General features: G+C 34.6%; 1 protein-coding gene across 8 annotated transcripts in view; it reads right to left on the bottom strand.

Moving 5' to 3' along the window:
• The window catches only part of LOC126810375 (KICSTOR subunit 2), a 55,422-nt gene that overhangs the window by 24,547 nt on the left and 11,549 nt on the right, over positions 1-19,326 (bottom strand). For 7 of the 8 annotated variants that reach the window (XM_050535415.1, XM_050535421.2, XM_050535406.2 and 4 more), the window contains one exon: positions 18,833-18,943. In XM_050535415.1, coding sequence (XP_050391372.1) covers positions 18,833-18,943 — 111 coding nt within the window. Of the gene's footprint in view, positions 1-15,732; positions 18,064-18,832; positions 18,944-19,326 lie in introns of those variants that run through there. The other variant, XM_050535467.2, reaches the window with a different exon arrangement.

Here is a 19,326-nt window from a genome sequence, read left to right as displayed (position 1 = left end):
GCTCATCTATTCCTTGTAAGATCACAAGACCAATGCTGATTTGAATTGACAAATAATTCGTGTTTTCAATGTCGAAGATTTTGATGATATTGAGTTAGAGACTTAGCTACTTTAACAATAATTTTTGTAGATATGGAAAAAAAGATATTGATCACATAGAAATACCAAAATTTTTTTAAAGATATGGAAAAAGATGTTGATCATATAAAAATACCAAATTTATATTCCATAAATGGTAGATGTAGACATTAAACATACATTATGCAAGGGCTATATCTCCCTATTGCAGGACTTCCTTTAGGCCTGAAATGTTTTCTAAATTATTAATTAGACATTAATTAACTGATCCAAGGCCATAATTAACTGATCCAAGGCCATAATCAACTCTCGATTGCTTCGGATTTCTCAGATATTAAATAGATTAGAACGGTTCAGCCATATTTTAATGGCTGCAATTATTGCAACGTCTTGTCAAACCTTCAAAGGCTAATATCTTCTCTCGCAATAGAGTAATTGGAATGAAAATTTCAAATTATTCACTTTACATTATCTATTGTCGAACTATTATAGCAAGAATGGCTAGCTCTTTATCGAAATCTTACATACTGTATCTTTAAGTTAAAGATAAAAGTTACAAGTTTGTTTTTATATGAAATTTTACAATTTTATAATAATCTACCGGAAATATACATAACAGGGATAAAGCATAACGTTTCCACGATATAATAACCATGAATGTAAGTGAATAAACAACAAACAACACTTCAAAATTCATACGTTCATGGAAAAATCTTACCAATCGGTGCATAGATACGATAAGCATTCATTAAAAATCACAGAGAATATAAAATATGTGACTGGACAAAAATATTACTATATGATATATATGTCCAGACTGAAAAATCTCTGTTCAGACTGATATAATAAAATATCTGCAGTTTATAGGGAACTCTGTAAGATGCACATAAGTATATACCACTGTTTTATTTCGAACAAGTATAAAAACATTTCATTGGAGAGATTAAACATTATTGACATAGATTTATAATGATGTTTAGTTATTTTCGAAAGATATTTACTCGTGAAGTAAGGTTTGTTAAATAATCTCTTCAGTGTTTAATCAATTGTAACGGTGATTTTCCGAGTTGTTTGACTTGAACCGTGAATGTTAAATATGTTTTGTACTAGACAATGTAACGGCATATATATACATTTCGATAATTGCACTTTTATTAAAGTTCAAATGTTCGGGGTGCATATTCCATATGTCGTGAATGCGGCGAGGAAAATGATGCATGCCTATTTTTTAAGTCTTCATAATAAACCATCTAGAAACCTCAATTTAAAGCCGGAAATCAGCTGTATCGCGTTATGGGGAATGGAAGTAATTGTATAAGGTATTAGACAGGGAAAGATTTGTCAATGAATGTCAGTGAAGGGGAAATTTCCAAATAATGTTTAACCCGTTTCATATAAGTTGTGAATAAAAGGGGTAGCTTATTCCAAACCATATAGCTCATATTGTCTTGATCATCCCTATGTTCGTAAATAATCATCTAATAATGTGTTTAAGTAAATATAGCCTCATGCAACAGAATGACCATATGTTCAGATAGGGAAAAATGCCTCTTCAGACTAAAATATCTGCAGTTTTGCAGAACGACGAAGTCCAGTTAAGTTTATCCACGTAAAAGTAACTCCATCTCGACAAATAACGACACCCCAGTTTGAAAGGTATATTATTTGTGTGCTGGTGATATCAAATGGAAGTACTAAAATGGCTGAAGTATGTCGAATGTACAACCGTCTGTTATCAACACAATGACGACAGGGTATTCCCTTATAGTAGTAAACCAAGCATCCATTTTTTTAAATGCAGTTAAGCCCCCCCCCCCCCCTTTATTATATAATCTGTTACGCTAATGAACTTTTAAAAAAAACGAAAAAAAAAACGAAGAATTAATTTATAAAATTAAAAATGAAATTATAAAATTAAAAATGAATTTATAAAATTAAAAATGAATTTATAAAATTAAAAATGAAATTAAAAATGAATTTATAAAATTAAAAATGAATTTATAAAATTAAAAATGAATTTATAAAATTAAAAAAATGAATTTATAAAATTTATAAAATGAATTTATAAAATTTATAAACTTAAAAATGAATTTATAAAATTAAAAATGAATTTATAAAATTAAAAATGAATTTATAAACTTAAAAATGAATTTATAAAATTAAAAATGAATTTATAAAATCAAAAATGAATTTATAAAGTTAAAAATGAATTTACAAAATTGAAAACAAATTTACAAAAATAAAAATTATTCTACAAATTTAATTTATTTCTTTTTTTTTTTAAATTGAGGATTATTTTCCAAAATTAAAAATTATTTTCCAAAATTTAAAATTATTTTCCAAAATTAAAAATTATTTTCCAAAATCAAAAATTATTTTCCAAAATTTCGATTTCCATACTCCCCTTGGCAATACAATCTTTTGTTCTTCAAGTGCTGACAGAATCTATTTTTCACTGTCAGAGCATCTAAAATATGGAATAATCTTCTAGATACATACTTAGTCTTCGTTGTGTCATTAGTAACAATAAACAAATTGGAGGGGGGGGGGGGGTGAACAAGAAAACTAACAAAATTCATACTTTCAAATGAAATCTCTATTATACACATTACGGTATCAGAAATTTAAAATCGAAAAGATTATGACGAATACATATATATTTATATATATATATTTATATATATATATAAACAACATATTAACCATGCCAGTATGACAAAATGTGTATTGTTTTCAATACGTTTTAGGTATGCCACTCTAGAATTTCGTTGGATTTCGTAATGGGGTTTTATTATCTTTCGAGACTTGTTGTCGCAGAATCTCCATTTTAAGTTTATGTTCATTCACGATAGCATTGATCTTAGCATTTAACAATGCCAGTCTTAAATCATGCGCAGATGTCCTATTATTTACACTGAATGGTTCGGAAATGATGTCGAGTGGTTGCTGACTGATTACATTCGGATCTACATTACCACCGTGGCGACCGCCACAGTATTCAGTATTATCTGAAAAAAGAAAATATCCAAATAGTTTAGTCTAACAAGGACATATCAATATTTTAATTATGTGAATAATTTATGTTGTTGCAATGTATCTAAATCTTTCAAGCAAAAAACAACGTATCCACCGATGCATCTAATGTGTCGTTTTAACATAGTATAGTGTTTTAAGTGGCTTTTAATTACTTACCAAAAGAAGCCCCATTTTTTACGCTTTCACCCGGCCTTTTCTTTGACGTTCTTGTTAGCTTCATTTCGTTTCTTTTAAGATGACGCCAGTAATTCTTTAATTGAGTCGAACTTCTAACAGGGAAATTTGGCTGTGCACAGAAACGTTTTTCAATTTCTTTCCAAGCCTGTTCTTTGAGAGAAACCGATTCTACATCCCTTCGCTTATTATCAATTATATTTAGGAATTCTTTTACCACTGTCAATAGGAATTGTTTCTCGAAATCTGTCATTGAAGGTGAGCGACTTTTTGGGGTATCCATCACGTACAAATTATGTCTGTTGTACTGAGAAAACTTATCACAACTCTACTTTATAAATAATCACAATAATACAATAATAGAAGCATTGCAAAAGAAATTGGCCAGATTATAGTACAAACGGTAGTTGTGTACAATATACACAAGATCTGCTACGTCACACAACGTCTTTCAATGCGACTTTTCCGACAACGATACCATATCGTCCACGCCGTCAGTTATTTCGCTAGGACAAATTTTGTGGTAATTCACTGTTTAAACAAATAAGCTTCGAAATCAAGTGTTTTGGCTGACATGTTGTCTATATCCCACTGTTTGACTTTATCTTCTTTGCAATTCCACTCTGTCAGGAATAAATAAGATCTACCCATACTATCAATATAGCTAAAGTCGGCTTTCTTAGCAGCGTCAATACATTCGGCTTTACACTTGTACAACACACGGGAATGTGCCAACTGGATGACTTTTCCATCTAGTATTCCTTTGTATTCCCATCGGTAACCACCACCCAAAGACCCTTTAATCATTCTCATATAGGGGCAGTTTGGTTTATATTTAGCATGTTCGTGGAATGGATCGTCGAATGGCTTCCAATCCTTCAATATCAATTTACAACTGAAACACTGCACACGACCATTATCCCCGAAATAAACAAATCCGGATTCACTTAACTTGTAAGGTGATGGATGAACATGAGTCCATTGGTTGTCAAACGTGGCTAGACGATTATTATACTCAATGTACTCAGACATGACCGTCTAGTAATGATGCTTGGTGTGGTGTGTGTGGTGTGTGGTGTGTGTGGCTGTGTGTATGGTGTATATCGGGGTCCAAACATCTGAAGGTACAATTACCACAAAATATGTCCTATCGAAATACCTGATGGGTGTGTGTATGGTGTATATTGGGGGCCAAACATCTGAAGATACAATTACCACAAAATTTGTCCTAGCGAAATAACTGACGGCGTGGACGATATGGTATCGTTGTCGGAAAAGTCGCATTGAAAGACGTTGTCTGACGTAGCAGATCTTGTGTATATTGTACACAACTACCGTTTGTACTATAATCTGGCCAATTTCTTTTGCAATGCTTCTATTATTGTATTATTGTGATTATTTATAAAGTAGAGTTGTGATAAGTTTTCTCAGTACAACAGACATAATTTGTACGTGATGGATACCCCAAAAAGTCGCTCACCTTCAATGACAGATTTCGAGAAACAATTCCTATTGACAGTGGTAAAAGAATTCCTAAATATAATTGATAATAAGCGAAGGGATGTAGAATCGGTTTCTCTCAAAAAACAGGCTTGGAAAGAAATTGAAAAACGTTTCTGTGCACAGCCAAATTTCCCTGTTAGAAGTTCGACTCAATTAAAGAATTACTGGCGTCATCTTAAAAGAAACGAAATGAAGCTAACAAGAACGTCAAAGAAAAGGCCGGGTGAAAGCGTAAAAAATGGGGCTTCTTTTGGTAAGTAATTAAAAGCCACTTAAAACACTATACTATGTTAAAACGACACATTAGATGCATCGGTGGATACGTTGTTTTTTGCTTGAAAGATTTAGATACATTGCAACAACATAAATTATTCACATAATTAAAATATTGATATGTCCTTGTTAGACTAAACTATTTGGATATTTTCTTTTTTCAGATAATACTGAATACTGTGGCGGTCGCCACGGTGGTAATGTAGATCCGAATGTAATCAGTCAGCAACCACTCGACATCATTTCCGAACCATTCAGTGTAAATAATAGGACATCTGCGCATGATTTAAGACTGGCATTGTTAAATGCTAAGATCAATGCTATCGTGAATGAACATAAACTTAAAATGGAGATTCTGCGACAACAAGTCTCGAAAGATAATAAAACCCCATTACGAAATCCAACGAAATTCTAGAGTGGCATACCTAAAACGTATTGAAAACAATACACATTTTGTCATACTGGCATGGTTAATATGTTGTTTATATATATATATAAATATATATATATAAATATATATGTATTCGTCATAATCTTTTCGATTTTAAATTTCTGATACCGTAATGTGTATAATAAAGAATTCATTTGAAAGTATGAATTTTGTTAGTTTTCTTGTTCACCCCCCCCCCCCCCCTCCAATTTGTATATTGTTACTAATGACACAACGAAGACTAAGTATGTATCTAGAAGATTATTCCATATTTTAGATGCTCTGACAGTGAAACATAGATTCTGTCAGCACTTGAAGAACAAAAGATTGTATTGCCAAGGGGAGTATGGAAATCGAAATTTTGGAAAATAATTTTTGATTTTGGAAAATAATTTTTAATTTTGGAAAATAATTTTAAATTTTGGAAAATAATTTTTAATTTTGGAAAATAATCCTCAATTTAAAAAAAAAAAGAAATAAATTAAATTTGTAGAATAATTTTTATTTTTGTAAATTTGTTTTCAATTTTGTAAATTCATTTTTAACTTTATAAATTCATTTTTGATTTTATAAATTCATTTTTAATTTTATAAATTCATTTTTTAAGTTGATAAATTCATTTTTAATTTTATAAATTCATTTTTAATTTTATAAATTCATTTTTAAGTTTATAAATTCATTTTTAAGTTTATAAATTTTATAAATTCATTTTATAAATTTTATAAATTCATTTTTTTAATTTTATAAATTCATTTTTAATTTTATAAATTCATTTTTAATTTTATAAATTCATTTTTAATTTCATTTTTAATTTTATAAATTCATTTTTAATTTTATAAATTCATTTTTAATTTTATAATTTCATTTTTAATTTTATAAATTAATTCTTCGGTTTTTTTTTCGTTTTTTTTAAAAGTTCATTAGAGTAACAGATTATATAATAAAGGGGGGGGGGCTTAACTGCATTTAAAAAAATGGATGCTTGGTTTACTACTATAAGGGAATACCCTGTCGTCATTGTGTTGATAACAGACGGTTGTACATTCGACATACTTCAGCCATTTTAGTACTTCCATTTGATATCACCAGCACACAAATAATATACCTTTCAAACTGGGGTGTCGTTATTTGTCGAGATGGAGTTACTTTTACGTGGATAAACTTAACTGGACTTCGTCGTTCTGCAAAACTGCAGATATTTTAGTCTGAAGAGGCATTTTTCCCTATCTGAACATATGGTCATTCTGTTGCATGAGGCTATATTTACTTAAACACATTATTAGATGATTATTTACGAACATAGGGATGATCAAGACAATATGAGCTATATGGTTTGGAATAAGCTACCCCTTTTATTCACAACTTATATGAAACGGGTTAAACATTATTTGGAAATTTCCCCTTCACTGACATTCATTGACAAATCTTTCCCTGTCTAATACCTTATACAATTACTTCCATGGTTTATTATGAAGACTTAAAAAATAGGCATGCATCATTTTCCTCGCCGCATTCACGACATATGGAATATGCACCCCGAACATTTGAACTTTAATAAAAGTGCAATTATCGAAATGTATATATATGCCGTTACATTGTCTAGTACAAAACATATTTAACATTCACGGTTCAAGTCAAACAACTCGGAAAATCACCGTTACAATTGATTAAACACTGAAGAGATTATTTAACAAACCTTACTTCACGAGTAAATATCTTTCGAAAATAACTAAACATCATTATAAATCTATGTCAATAATGTTTAATCTCTCCAATGAAATGTTTTTATACTTGTTCGAAATAAAACAGTGGTATATACTTATGTGCATCTTACAGAGTTCCCTATAAACTGCAGATATTTTATTATATCAGTCTGAACAGAGATTTTTCAGTCTGGACATATATATCATATAGTAATATTTTTGTCCAGTCACATATTTTATATTCTCTGTGATTTTTAATGAATGCTTATCGTATCTATGCACCGATTGGTAAGATTTTTCCATGAACGTATGAATTTTGAAGTGTTGTTTGTTGTTTATTCACTTACATTCATGGTTATTATATCGTGGAAACGTTATGCTTTATCCCTGTTATGTATATTTCCGGTAGATTATTATAAAATTGTAAAATTTCATATAAAAACAAACTTGTAACTTTTATCTTTAACTTAAAGATACAGTATGTAAGATTTCGATAAAGAGCTAGCCATTCTTGCTATAATAGTTCGACAATAGATAATGTAAAGTGAATAATTTGAAATTTTCATTCCAATTACTCTATTGCGAGAGAAGATATTAGCCTTTGAAGGTTTGACAAGACGTTGCAATAATTGCAGCCATTAAAATATGGCTGAACCGTTCTAATCTATTTAATATCTGAGAAATCCGAAGCAATCGAGAGTTGATTATGGCCTTGGATCAGTTAATTATGGCCTTGGATCAGTTAATTAATGTCTAATTAATAATTTAGAAAACATTTCAGGCCTAAAGGAAGTCCTGCAATAGGGAGATATAGCCCTTGCATAATGTATGTTTAATGTCTACATCTACCATTTATGGAATATAAATTTGGTATTTTTATATGATCAACATCTTTTTCCATATCTTTAAAAAAATTTTGGTATTTCTATGTGATCAATATCTTTTTTTCCATATCTACAAAAATTATTGTTAAAGTAGCTAAGTCTCTAACTCAATATCATCAAAATCTTCGACATTGAAAACACGAATTATTTGTCAATTCAAATCAGCATTGGTCTTGTGATCTTACAAGGAATAGATGAGCTTCTGATATCCAATATTCAAGACAAAAGAAACATTTTACCATTGGTACATTTGCCATTTGGCACAAAGGACTCGAAGACCGAGGCTAGACATATTCCACAAGTCATGTCAATGCTATATTCTTATATGGAGAGCATGCGCAATAAATACCATCGGTTTAGACTGGAATAACCAGACGCTAAAGATCGTCATTCAATTGAGACTTTGGCGCATTTCGCCGAACATAACTGATTAGAAATTACGGTAAAAACAGAAACGATTGAATGTAAATCAGTTTATATACATTCACATTACCTTATTATATTCGTTGCGACCCATTTCTGTCAATTTCTAGGTCCCATAAATATTAGCGATTTAGCTCCTTTAACGTTTTTTATAGTTACTGCTGATGTATTAATGTTATAGTAAATCAATGTCCGAATATAGGTATTTCTTATTGCAACAAATTTCCCCCGTTTGATAAGCTAATCCCAATTGACGTTTGGTGTGTGATTGATGCAATTTGAGAACATTATTGATAAAACTGCTATTTACTCTCAAAAATGACCAAGTATGAAATACACTAAAATGAACACATTGCATGTATAAACTAGGATGATAATTAACAATTAATTTATTTCTTACAGGTTTTGGGGATATACGGTAACTCGAATGATTTAGTATTTTAGATAATATTATTCACAGGGATATTAACGCTCAGAAATTTGCTTCCTAAACATTTTTTGTGTGGTTTTTATTTTCAAAATAATGGAATATTGAATGATTAAGTATTTTAGATAATATTTTTCATCCATTTCGGGGTCCTCGAGGATGCGTCGTATTTCGACGTCTAATTCAGAAACTTTTCTCACAGAGGGTGGCTGTAATATCTGGGGTTTAGGTGTTTGCAAATTTTCCAGCAAACTCTCGGGTACTAGAGCCATCTTTTTAGTAAATTCCATTACAACCCGAATATTTTAGGTACCACACTCCCTAGAATCCCTACCAGAGGTGCTAGCAAGCTACCAAGAAATCCACCCCTCTGCAGGATTTTTTTCTTCTGTTTCAGGGCGACTTTACGGTCCGCTAAATGTCTTAGACTACGTTTGTGTTTCGACAATCGTTTCTTGTGGTATGCCGAGAGTCGAACTCTCCCTTTCAAGATGTTAAGACAACACTCACACAATGCGTCAATGACTGGTTTACTTGCGTTTTTAATAATATGTATTCGCTGTCTTGGTTTGGCCCGCTTGAGTGCTTGTAATAGCTTGGCGTGACGATCTAGACCATACATTATCTATTTTCGGACAACTGTGTGTAGGTACAGTCGAAAATCAATTGCTTTTATACCTTTGGTACGTACACCGTGGGGTTATCCCTAGGGAAAATACTACTCCGAAGTCTCAAAAGGTCGGGGGTTGTACTCTTCAAATCGAGAAATAAATACGAATAGGGTTTCCTTGTAGCGTCCTCGTAACTTTCACGAACAAAATTAGTTTTCCCTGGGTACATCTGCTTGGCTAATTGCGTTATAGCAGACATGTCTCGAGGGTTCTTAAATATAATCATGTAATGGACATTGAGACTGATCGTCCTGTGATGTTTACCTTTATGAAACAGATTTTGAACAATATAAATGACGGAAGTATTTTCGTGGTGACTTCCACGGGTAAAGAGTTTTGATACTTTGTCCGTTGTCTCGTCCATCAAATCATCAATGATCAATAGTGTTCTTTCCCTGGGGTTTAGACTAGAGGATAACCCTTCGACAAATTCTACGATACCCGCTAATTCTTCGTACAAAGGTTGCCAAACACCGTAACACCACACGATACGATCTATGGGTTGATCGACAACTTGTGGTAGTTCTAGAATCAAGCGCCTGACCAATTGACTCTTACCCGATTGTGTGGGCCCTGATATCATACATGTAAATGGGGTCTTTAGCCTTACATCCATTTCGTTAGCCGGGGTAAAAATAACTAATTCCATTTAAAAATGTTTAATCTTTTATTATATCAAAGTACAAATGTAATACATATAGAAAATGAAAATTATAATCATAAAAAAAAAAAAAAAAAAAAAAAAAAAGTTATTTAGTCAACGTGTGAACACATTCTAGGATTTGAGGTTTCCAATACAACGTTGCGTGTAGAAACAACTCTTCGCTCTGATCGCGAATCTCTGGGACGAATCGTGCTATCTGTAAAAAACGATCTTTGTTCAACTCTAGAAAACAGGATTCGAAGTACAAGTCCACAAAGTTGATTTCATCGAACCAATAGTCGATCCCTAGACATGTATGTTCAAGCTGCCCTCCACGACCATTGAGACAGCCTTCACAGCAACCGGTTACACTTTTTGAAATCTCCGTGTTGATCATGTCTCCCAATATTTGCACAACTAACGTACGTATATTTTCGGCAGGACAGTAATGATCGTCATTGACATGCATAGGTTTTGAGCACATGGTGCACGGTACTAGGTGTGTAACGTGTTCCTCCGCATCTACAAGATCCTCGTGGAAAATGAGTTGATTTTCGGCGTAGACCCCTTCTACGCGTACTTCCGTGCTGTAGCAATCAGGCTGGTCCCATCCTTCATTGTTTGCTGCAGAAACACAATCCTCTGGAGTATTGTGCCACGTCTGTCCAGATTTTAACAAACTCCAATCCTTTACCCCGAGACCCGACTTGGCAGGCGAACAACCATACACATGATAACGGCCGCGCTTGAACGATCTTGTAACTCGAGACACGCCTGTTAGGTCGGAAAAGGTTTTTTCGGGTATCACCAATTGTCTACCATTTTTTCTCTCCAGAACCATTTGGCGGGCGGTTCCCAGTTCACAGCTTAACTCACTGTTGATGGCAAATTTGGTAGGTTTTGTACAGGATAAATATCTTTTGAAACGATCAACAACCCGACTCCATTCTTTTAATGTCATCTTAAAAACCATTTTACGCTTCAACCCTAAATAACCAGCCTTCAGTAATATTTCAGGGGTTGTATTATCATTGTCCCCTAAACTCAATGTCAAACCGACTGAAACATCTGATATCTTGGGTGAAGCCATGTTGTTTCGTATGATAACTCAATAGTTAGGCATCTATTTATATATATATATACAACTCGTTATATTATTGGTTCGCACAGACCGCCCAATAAAAAATACGTTGGACAGAAATTATACACAAGTCTCCGCCTTTGCTAAGCCTACTACACCTAGGGGTGGTTCCTCACCCGTAAAATTATTTTCACACAACTCTTTGAAGCTAACTTTCAATGCCTCCCATTGTTTCACGTTTAAATGAACACCCTTTCGGGTAGGTTTTGGCATTCGTTCCTCTTCACACCACCAAAATTTACGAATGTTGACTCCAGGGTATTTGTTGTCGATCGTTACGTACACGTCATTACCAATAGGCACTGATTTCTTTACAATGTTTTTTTGTAAATACTCATCTATCTCTGAGGCAGTGTTCATCAATGCCTGCCATTGCCGCTCGAAAAACATGATACCATTGGGTGTTGGATATCTATCACTCTTAAAACCGTAACCATACAGTCTGATGTGATAACACACATCTTCTTGCCAAATACATTTTACAACCAAATAATCATTTCCAATATCCTTTCGATACAACTCGATACTCATGATGTTAATCTCTTGTTTTCAACTTCATAAAACAATTCTACATTTGAACGTGTAATCAACCCCCCTTTTATACCTAGATTTTCGAAACTTAAAACCAAAATTTAACTACACCCTGTCACAAATATGTAGATTAAAACTATTGGCTTAGAACAAAATCGACAAAATCACCTGTCAAGCTTAATGGCGGAGGTCATTGTCCCTTAATACAGGTATAGCTACACTTGGCGTGAACTCAATGTAACCTCTACACACCTGCCTATAAAGCGAAATATCTTCCCCCCCCCCTACCCTCCAATAAACAATTCGTGGACCCCATACCCTCGTTACAAAAGTCAAACACGATCAAAGAATATAACACCTGCATACCTTTTTTATTATTCATAACCTCATTGTTCAGTCAACAATAACCATATTCAACCTATAAATAGAACACCTGTGGAATGCTCTGACGTCAGACCTTAGGAATGTGTGACGTCAGACCTTTGGAATGTCTGGAATTCCAAAATTGCTCCAGACTACCCTCTCTACTACTTACGGATTCAATATGTAATAATATTTCTCATGTTTAATCAATTTTTAACATATTATTTTCCAGTTGTATCAAACATCATTGATACCATTTTATTGATTCTGGAATTATTTGTAAAACTAAATAAGAGACGTGGGGGTGGGGGTGGGGGGTATGAGGCTTTTAGAGTGTGTTCGTAGTTGAAGATATTACTGGGCCTATTTTTACTCATCTAGGCCCCAATCCCATCAGTGATGTCAAACGGATGCAAGCCTATATGCGATAAGGTCAATAACGGCTGCGAATCGTTTTCTTCACCTCATAAAAAAACTCCTGCATCTATTTGGGTGACGTGGGGGGGGGGGGGGGTATGAGGCTTTTAGAGTGTGTTCATAGTTGAAGATATTACTGGGCCTATTTTTACTCATCTAGGCCTCAATCCCATTAGTTATGTCAAATGGGAGAGAGAGAGAGAGAGAGAGAGAGAGAGAGAGAGAGAGAGGGAGGGGGTTTAACGTCCACTCGACACAAATTAGGTCATTTCGGGACTAACATATGGTTTAATTTTATTTCAATAAATCGTTTGCGCGTAGGGGTCTTTAGCAGTAGGAGGAAACCAGAGGACCCGGAGAAAACCCACGAGGTTTGACAGGCGACCCTACACCTTGTCACGTACAACCGGGGATTCAAAACTACGCCAGTTGACTCAATGACAGGCTGCGAATCGTTTTCTCCACCTCATTCAAAAAAACTCCTGCAACTATTGGGGTGACGTGCTGCACTATGATAATGCTGTGATTTTAAAGAATGTGACCCGATTTGGTTTTTTTACAATCCCCTTCCCACCCTGTCTTCTGAAATCATTTTTAACCTATCGCTCCAGTCATCTATAAATATTGGTGGGTGTCGTACACATGGCAATGAATGCTTACTTGTTCGATACCTCCCGACACCACTTTTTCTTCAAGGAATTAACTTAGCTAACTCACTTTGGTCCTGCTATTGTAATTCTAGATTTTTTAAATATAATACCAAATATAATTCACTTGTGGACACAAAATTTTTCATTATTTTGAGAAAACAAATAATTAATCAACGTTTTCCTACTATCTCTTTTATATTTATCAAATCTACTACTTAGGCCTATATATGATGTAATGAGTACAGCTGTATTTTTGTGACTTGTAGAAATAGACTAGGACAATAAGTCGACATCTCGACGTTACGATAAAAATAACACGATGATACGACAGAATAAAGTGTCGTATGATTGCGTCAATACTGTCGTGATGTCGTGTTGTCGCGTTATGAAAAGGGCGAGATTTAACATGGCCACTATCAGCCACCATAATCGAGACAGCCCAGTGTGAAGAGTGTCTTGATACTAGAGGCTAAGTAGTAAATAAGTAAAATGGGGTAGTCGGGTGAATCTTTACTGTCATCGAAAATAAAAGATATGTAAAATGAGAAGTTATTGATCCAATCCACTGAAATCTGGTGTGCGATCGCCATTCGCCACCCATGATATCCCTAAATACAAATCTCTATATACAGCGATGGGGCGTGGCAGAGCAAATGTCTGAACAGTCAAGAGCTGGCCTATTCACTATCTTTTTATTGTAGACCATACACACGTAACTGCATGACAGAAGCTGGGTTAACGTATATGTCAATTTAATTATTATTATATAGTCTACCTACCTTGTCAATTATGCTAAATGTCGCTGACAATTACTACGTGTATCTCTATAAGAAATCAATCTGAGGCTTAAAATAGATTTCTAGGAAAACTACACTGTTTACTGCTATCTTTATTGATGTGACATAGGTCACACACGAACATTTAGCGCTTGATGTACAAGTTGATAAACTTTATGAAGAATTAGGACGTTCAACACTTTCTGAGATAAAAATGACGGAAAAAGACGCGGGTAGTGGATAATTCAAGAATTTAATTAGGATTCGATATTTGTAATAAATAGTAAGCGATTAAAGACAACATCGTCTTATGTATACAATGAATTCTCCTCTGACTTCCAAGAGAGGTAAGTTACGTAAAGTAAATATGACCTGGTTTGATCGAACTTCCCAATTACAATGTTTGAGAAGGATTTGAAGCAAAATTATGACAAACTAATTAGTTCATATATACCATTAAATCACCCAGTTTATACTGTAGCACTATCGTCGTTGCGACATTGTTTTTAAATTTATAGACAAGGAATAGAGAAATAAAGATGGCTTTATATTTCATTAGTTAATATCTTTGGCAAGTTGGTAGGTTCCCACATATGTAGAATTGTACTAAATCAACTTAGTCTGCAATTGACAGTTGACTATAAAAAAGAGCTCTTTAACCAAAACGTGTCAATAATTTACCACCAGAATTACACGTGAGTGGAATTATTCTAATTGCATCATTTGATTTAAAGTAACCAACCATTTTGTTAATTACACAAGTTCAGGGCCATGATCACGCTTTATTGTGCATGATATTCATATACCTTTAAAAGAAACCGGGGAACCCTGTAAGTCAGGCTTCTATTAGGTTCCAGGGAGCTTACATCTGAGTTCCTAGACAGCCGCGAGGCTGGCTAGGGTAGAGAAATGGTTTTAGCTAGTATTGTTATCTATTATGCTTGTATACCTGTATTCAGCTATATATATATATATATAAAATATGTAGAAGCAAACTGTCGCATTGTTATTCCTGGTAAGACAGACGTCTTAAGAAACTGTAAGAAGTAAATACACCACGTGAAGCAGAAGTAAAGACAGCTAGAGACAAATTCTAGACGATCACAAGGCTACAGAAATATGTAGTAAGAAAAGATGCATGGGTCGTATGTAAGATGTGGCGACCGGTTTTTTAGTACGTGTCCGCTCTCCACGTCAGACAGAAAGACCTATGGTGCTACAATACGCGGGAATGTATCTTTAATATTTTTCTCCCCTTTTCGTTTATTGTTTGGTTGACTTTTTGGTCTAGAATTGGAGAAAAGGGATCAAATTTGCAATTTCATAGAACTTTTGGGTAATACTGATGATATTACAGCTGAGGGATAGGGGGTGTAAAGTGTCTATCTACAGAGAAATCATTATGTCGGAAGTGAGATTTTGATCGCAGTCAACATCAAATCCTCGTAGCAAAAAATCTAAACTATGAACTCCCTACGAAAGTATGATGAGGGGATTGCCGAATATGGTCCTAATTGTGCTTATAAAGATTAGAACCAGCGGAATGTTCTTCGAGTTCCTTGAAACGCATATTAATGGTAAAATGTTTATTTTATCTTAAATATTGGATATAAGAATCCCAATTTTCCCAGTAAGATCACAACATCAATATTGATTTAATTTGACAAATAATTCGTATTTTCAATGTTGAAGATTTTGCATGATATTGAGTTAGAGACTTGGCTACTTTAAAGAAGCAGTCGATCGTATGTATCCGCTTTTCGATGTCTATTTCGGGTACATTTTGTTTTGAGACGTGGATCCATTGATTGCGGACAAAATGAAATGAAATGGGGTTTAACGTCCTACTGTTCTGCTCCTAACCTGGGCTAATGAAGACAGGCATACGCCATACAGTGTGCTATGAGGGAAGTTTTGCCCGGGCAGCGGTGCTACGGCCTACTCTTATATCAAATTCCAACAGCCAAAGGATCTTTTACGTGCACGCCAATGTGTACACAGTACCTCGTTTTTTTGTCCCATCCGAACGACTAGACAGCTGTCCTTGTCAGGCCCTGCACCACTGACAAGCGGGTACCATGCCGTAAAATCTGGATGAACATTCTCGGCCAATGCAGGGAGTGAACACCCGACCTCCAGGCTAGCGCGCCAGTATCTTACCCACTTAGAAAATTCAGTAACAACAATTCATCTTTATTTAATTTATCTAATTTTTAATTCATTAATGCCATTATATTCTCATTTTTATTTAAAACTGTATTTTATTCAATAACAATAGGATTGGGGAACAGGCTGGGCCTATATCACCCCTCCATCTTCAACAAAACAATATAAATACAGATAGAGAGAGAGAGAGAGAGAGAGAGAGAGATGGGGTTTAACTCCACTCAACACAACCTACTAGGTCATTGGAATTCAATATAAGAGTAGGTCATATTGCCGGTGTCTAGGCAAAATTTCCCTCATAGCACACTGTATGGTGTATGCCCGTCTTCATTAGCCCAGTCAGAGCAGAACACTAGGACGTTAAACCCCATTTCATTTCAAACAAGCCAACAGTGAGGCTGATGTCCCCCACCGAAATTGCAAAATAAATAGATGACACATATTAATTAATCGCACATTTATTTTTTTCACTAAGTTTCATCACTCTCTATCAGATAGAATCAAGATTATCTTGTCCCAAACCATCGACAAATGAAATCGATTAGCTCTGCTTAGCTTCAGCTCGAAATGTTAATCATTGAACTCAGTCAAGACATTCACCTAATGAACATCTACATATACATCAAGTTTAAACATTCACCTAATAGACACCTATGCCAAGTTTGAACATTCTACCTCAATAAGAAGGAGAGTTATTGTGTTCCAAAGTTTCTACCAATCAAATTGCTTATCACTCTGCTTACCCTCAGCAAAAAATGTTCATTATCGAACTTAGTTAAGGTATTCATATAATAAATCTATACACCAAGTTTCATCAATCTCACTTAATTAGAACTAAAGTTATCGTGTCCCAAAGCATCAACCAATCAAATTGCTTATCTCTGCTTACCCTAAGCGGAAAATGCTCATCTTCGAACTCCATCAAGGCATTGACCTAATCAACACATACACCAAGTTTGAACATTATAGCTCAATTAGGAAGAGAGTTATCGTGCCCCAAAGTATCAACCAATCAAATTGCTTATCTCTGCTTACCCTAAGCGGAAAATGCTCATCTTCGAACTCCATCAAGGCATTGACCTAATAAACACATACACCAAGTTTGAACATTCTAGCTCAATTAAAAGTTATCGTGTCCCAAAGCATCAACCAATCAAATTGCTTATCTCTGCTTACCCTAAGCGGAAAATGCTCATCTTCGAACTCCATCAAGGCATTGACCTAATCAACACATACACCAAGTTTGAACATTCTAGCCCAATTAGGAAGAGAGTTATCGTGTCCCAAAGCATCAACCAATCAAATTGCTTATCTCTGCTTACCCTAAGCGGAAAATGCTCATCTTCGAACTCCATCAAGGCATTGACCTAATAAACACATACACCAAGTTTGAACATTCTAGCTCAATTAGGAAGAGAGTTATTGTGTCCCAAAAAGTGTGACGGACAGACAGACGGACAGACAGACGGACAGACAGACAGACAGACGGACGAACCCATTTTAATAGTCCCCTGCTTTCTTCGAAAGGCGGGGGACAATAAAAAGGTTATTCAATAAGGCCTTGATGTATCATTTCACTACATATAAACTGTACCATTTAGGCTTTGACACCCAGTTTTAAACTGGCTATTACTTTATGACACTTCAACTGGGAGCTCAAGTCTACAATAAAGTTGTTGACATTGGAATCACGAACTGATTTTTTCGTATCAAACAAAATGGCTATGGATATTCTCTGTTCTAGTCGACTGATGTAAAATGTTCTTTGATTTGGCTAAAAATAGAAATTAAATAGACTTATACACACATACAAGTCGCAGTGACTCAGGGAGTAAGATGTTGGCTTGTTAACCTGGACGTCTTTTGTTCGATCCCTGCCTTGGCCGAGAATGTTTATCAAGACTTTCTGGTGTGGTTCTGATCTGATAGAATGATAAACCGAGGTTTTGTGTACACATTGCCGTGCACGTTAAAGAACCCTTGGCAGTTGGAATTCAGAAATAAGAGTTGGATGAAGTGCCGTTGCACGGGCAATCTTTCCCTCATAGCACACTGTATGGCTTCTGCCCGTCTTATGCAGAGCAGTAGGTTGTTAAACCCCATTTGTTATAACATACAAGGTGAAAAATTAAATAAATCAAAGGATAAGACTTCAATGACCTTATCACAGACAATTATGTCCATTGCTAGCTAGCTATATCTATAAACTATAACTCATCGTTTAAACATTGTTATGTCCATTGCTAGCTATATATGTAAACTATAAACATGTCCATTGCTAGCTATATCTGTAAACTATTAACATGTCCATTGCTAGCTATATCTGTAAACTATAAACATGTCCATTGCTAGCTATATCTGTAAACTATAAACTCACCCTTTTACACATTGTTATGCCCTTTACTAGCTGTAACTATAACCTCACTCTATCATAGAATTTTTAACTCACCTTATTGACTATTTTAGCTCTACGAGACTATCTATCTATTAACTCACCTTATTGACTATTTTAACTCTACGAGACTATCTATCTATTAACTCACCTTATCATAAAATGTTTTAACTCTATCCTGTCCATTACTTGCTGCCTCTGTCATATCACGATCATTAACCATCATTAATATGCAAGCCTGTATATTCTCGGCTGGTTTCTCCTAAAACATATTTCAATCCAATGGGTCAATTGACGAACGAATGTTACATAATATTTAAAAGGATAGTCTACTACCTGTACTGATACCTGTACTGATTATTCTCAACAAAATTACAATACATTGTAGTAAGTTGTTGAATCAAATGAAATTGAAGGTAATATTGTACAGCAGGGAGAGAGAGAGAGAGAGAGCGAGAGAGAGAAACACAGAGAGAGGGTGGGGTTTTAGTCCACTCACATAAACTAGGTATTTAGCAGTGGGAGGAAACTGGAGAAACCGGGTTTTCAAACCCACAAGGTTGGACAGGCGACCCACTCCTTGTCAGGTACAATCAGGGATTGAAACCACACAAGTTGACTCAATGACAGACAAAGTATAAACGG

This window comes from Patella vulgata, chromosome 1, assembly GCF_932274485.2.
Source record: "Patella vulgata chromosome 1, xgPatVulg1.2, whole genome shotgun sequence".
In the NCBI taxonomy this organism is placed as follows: Eukaryota; Metazoa; Mollusca; class Gastropoda; family Patellidae; genus Patella; species Patella vulgata.
The sequence above is the reverse complement of the archived record's forward strand: the minus strand, read 5'-3'. Positions and strand labels throughout refer to the sequence as shown.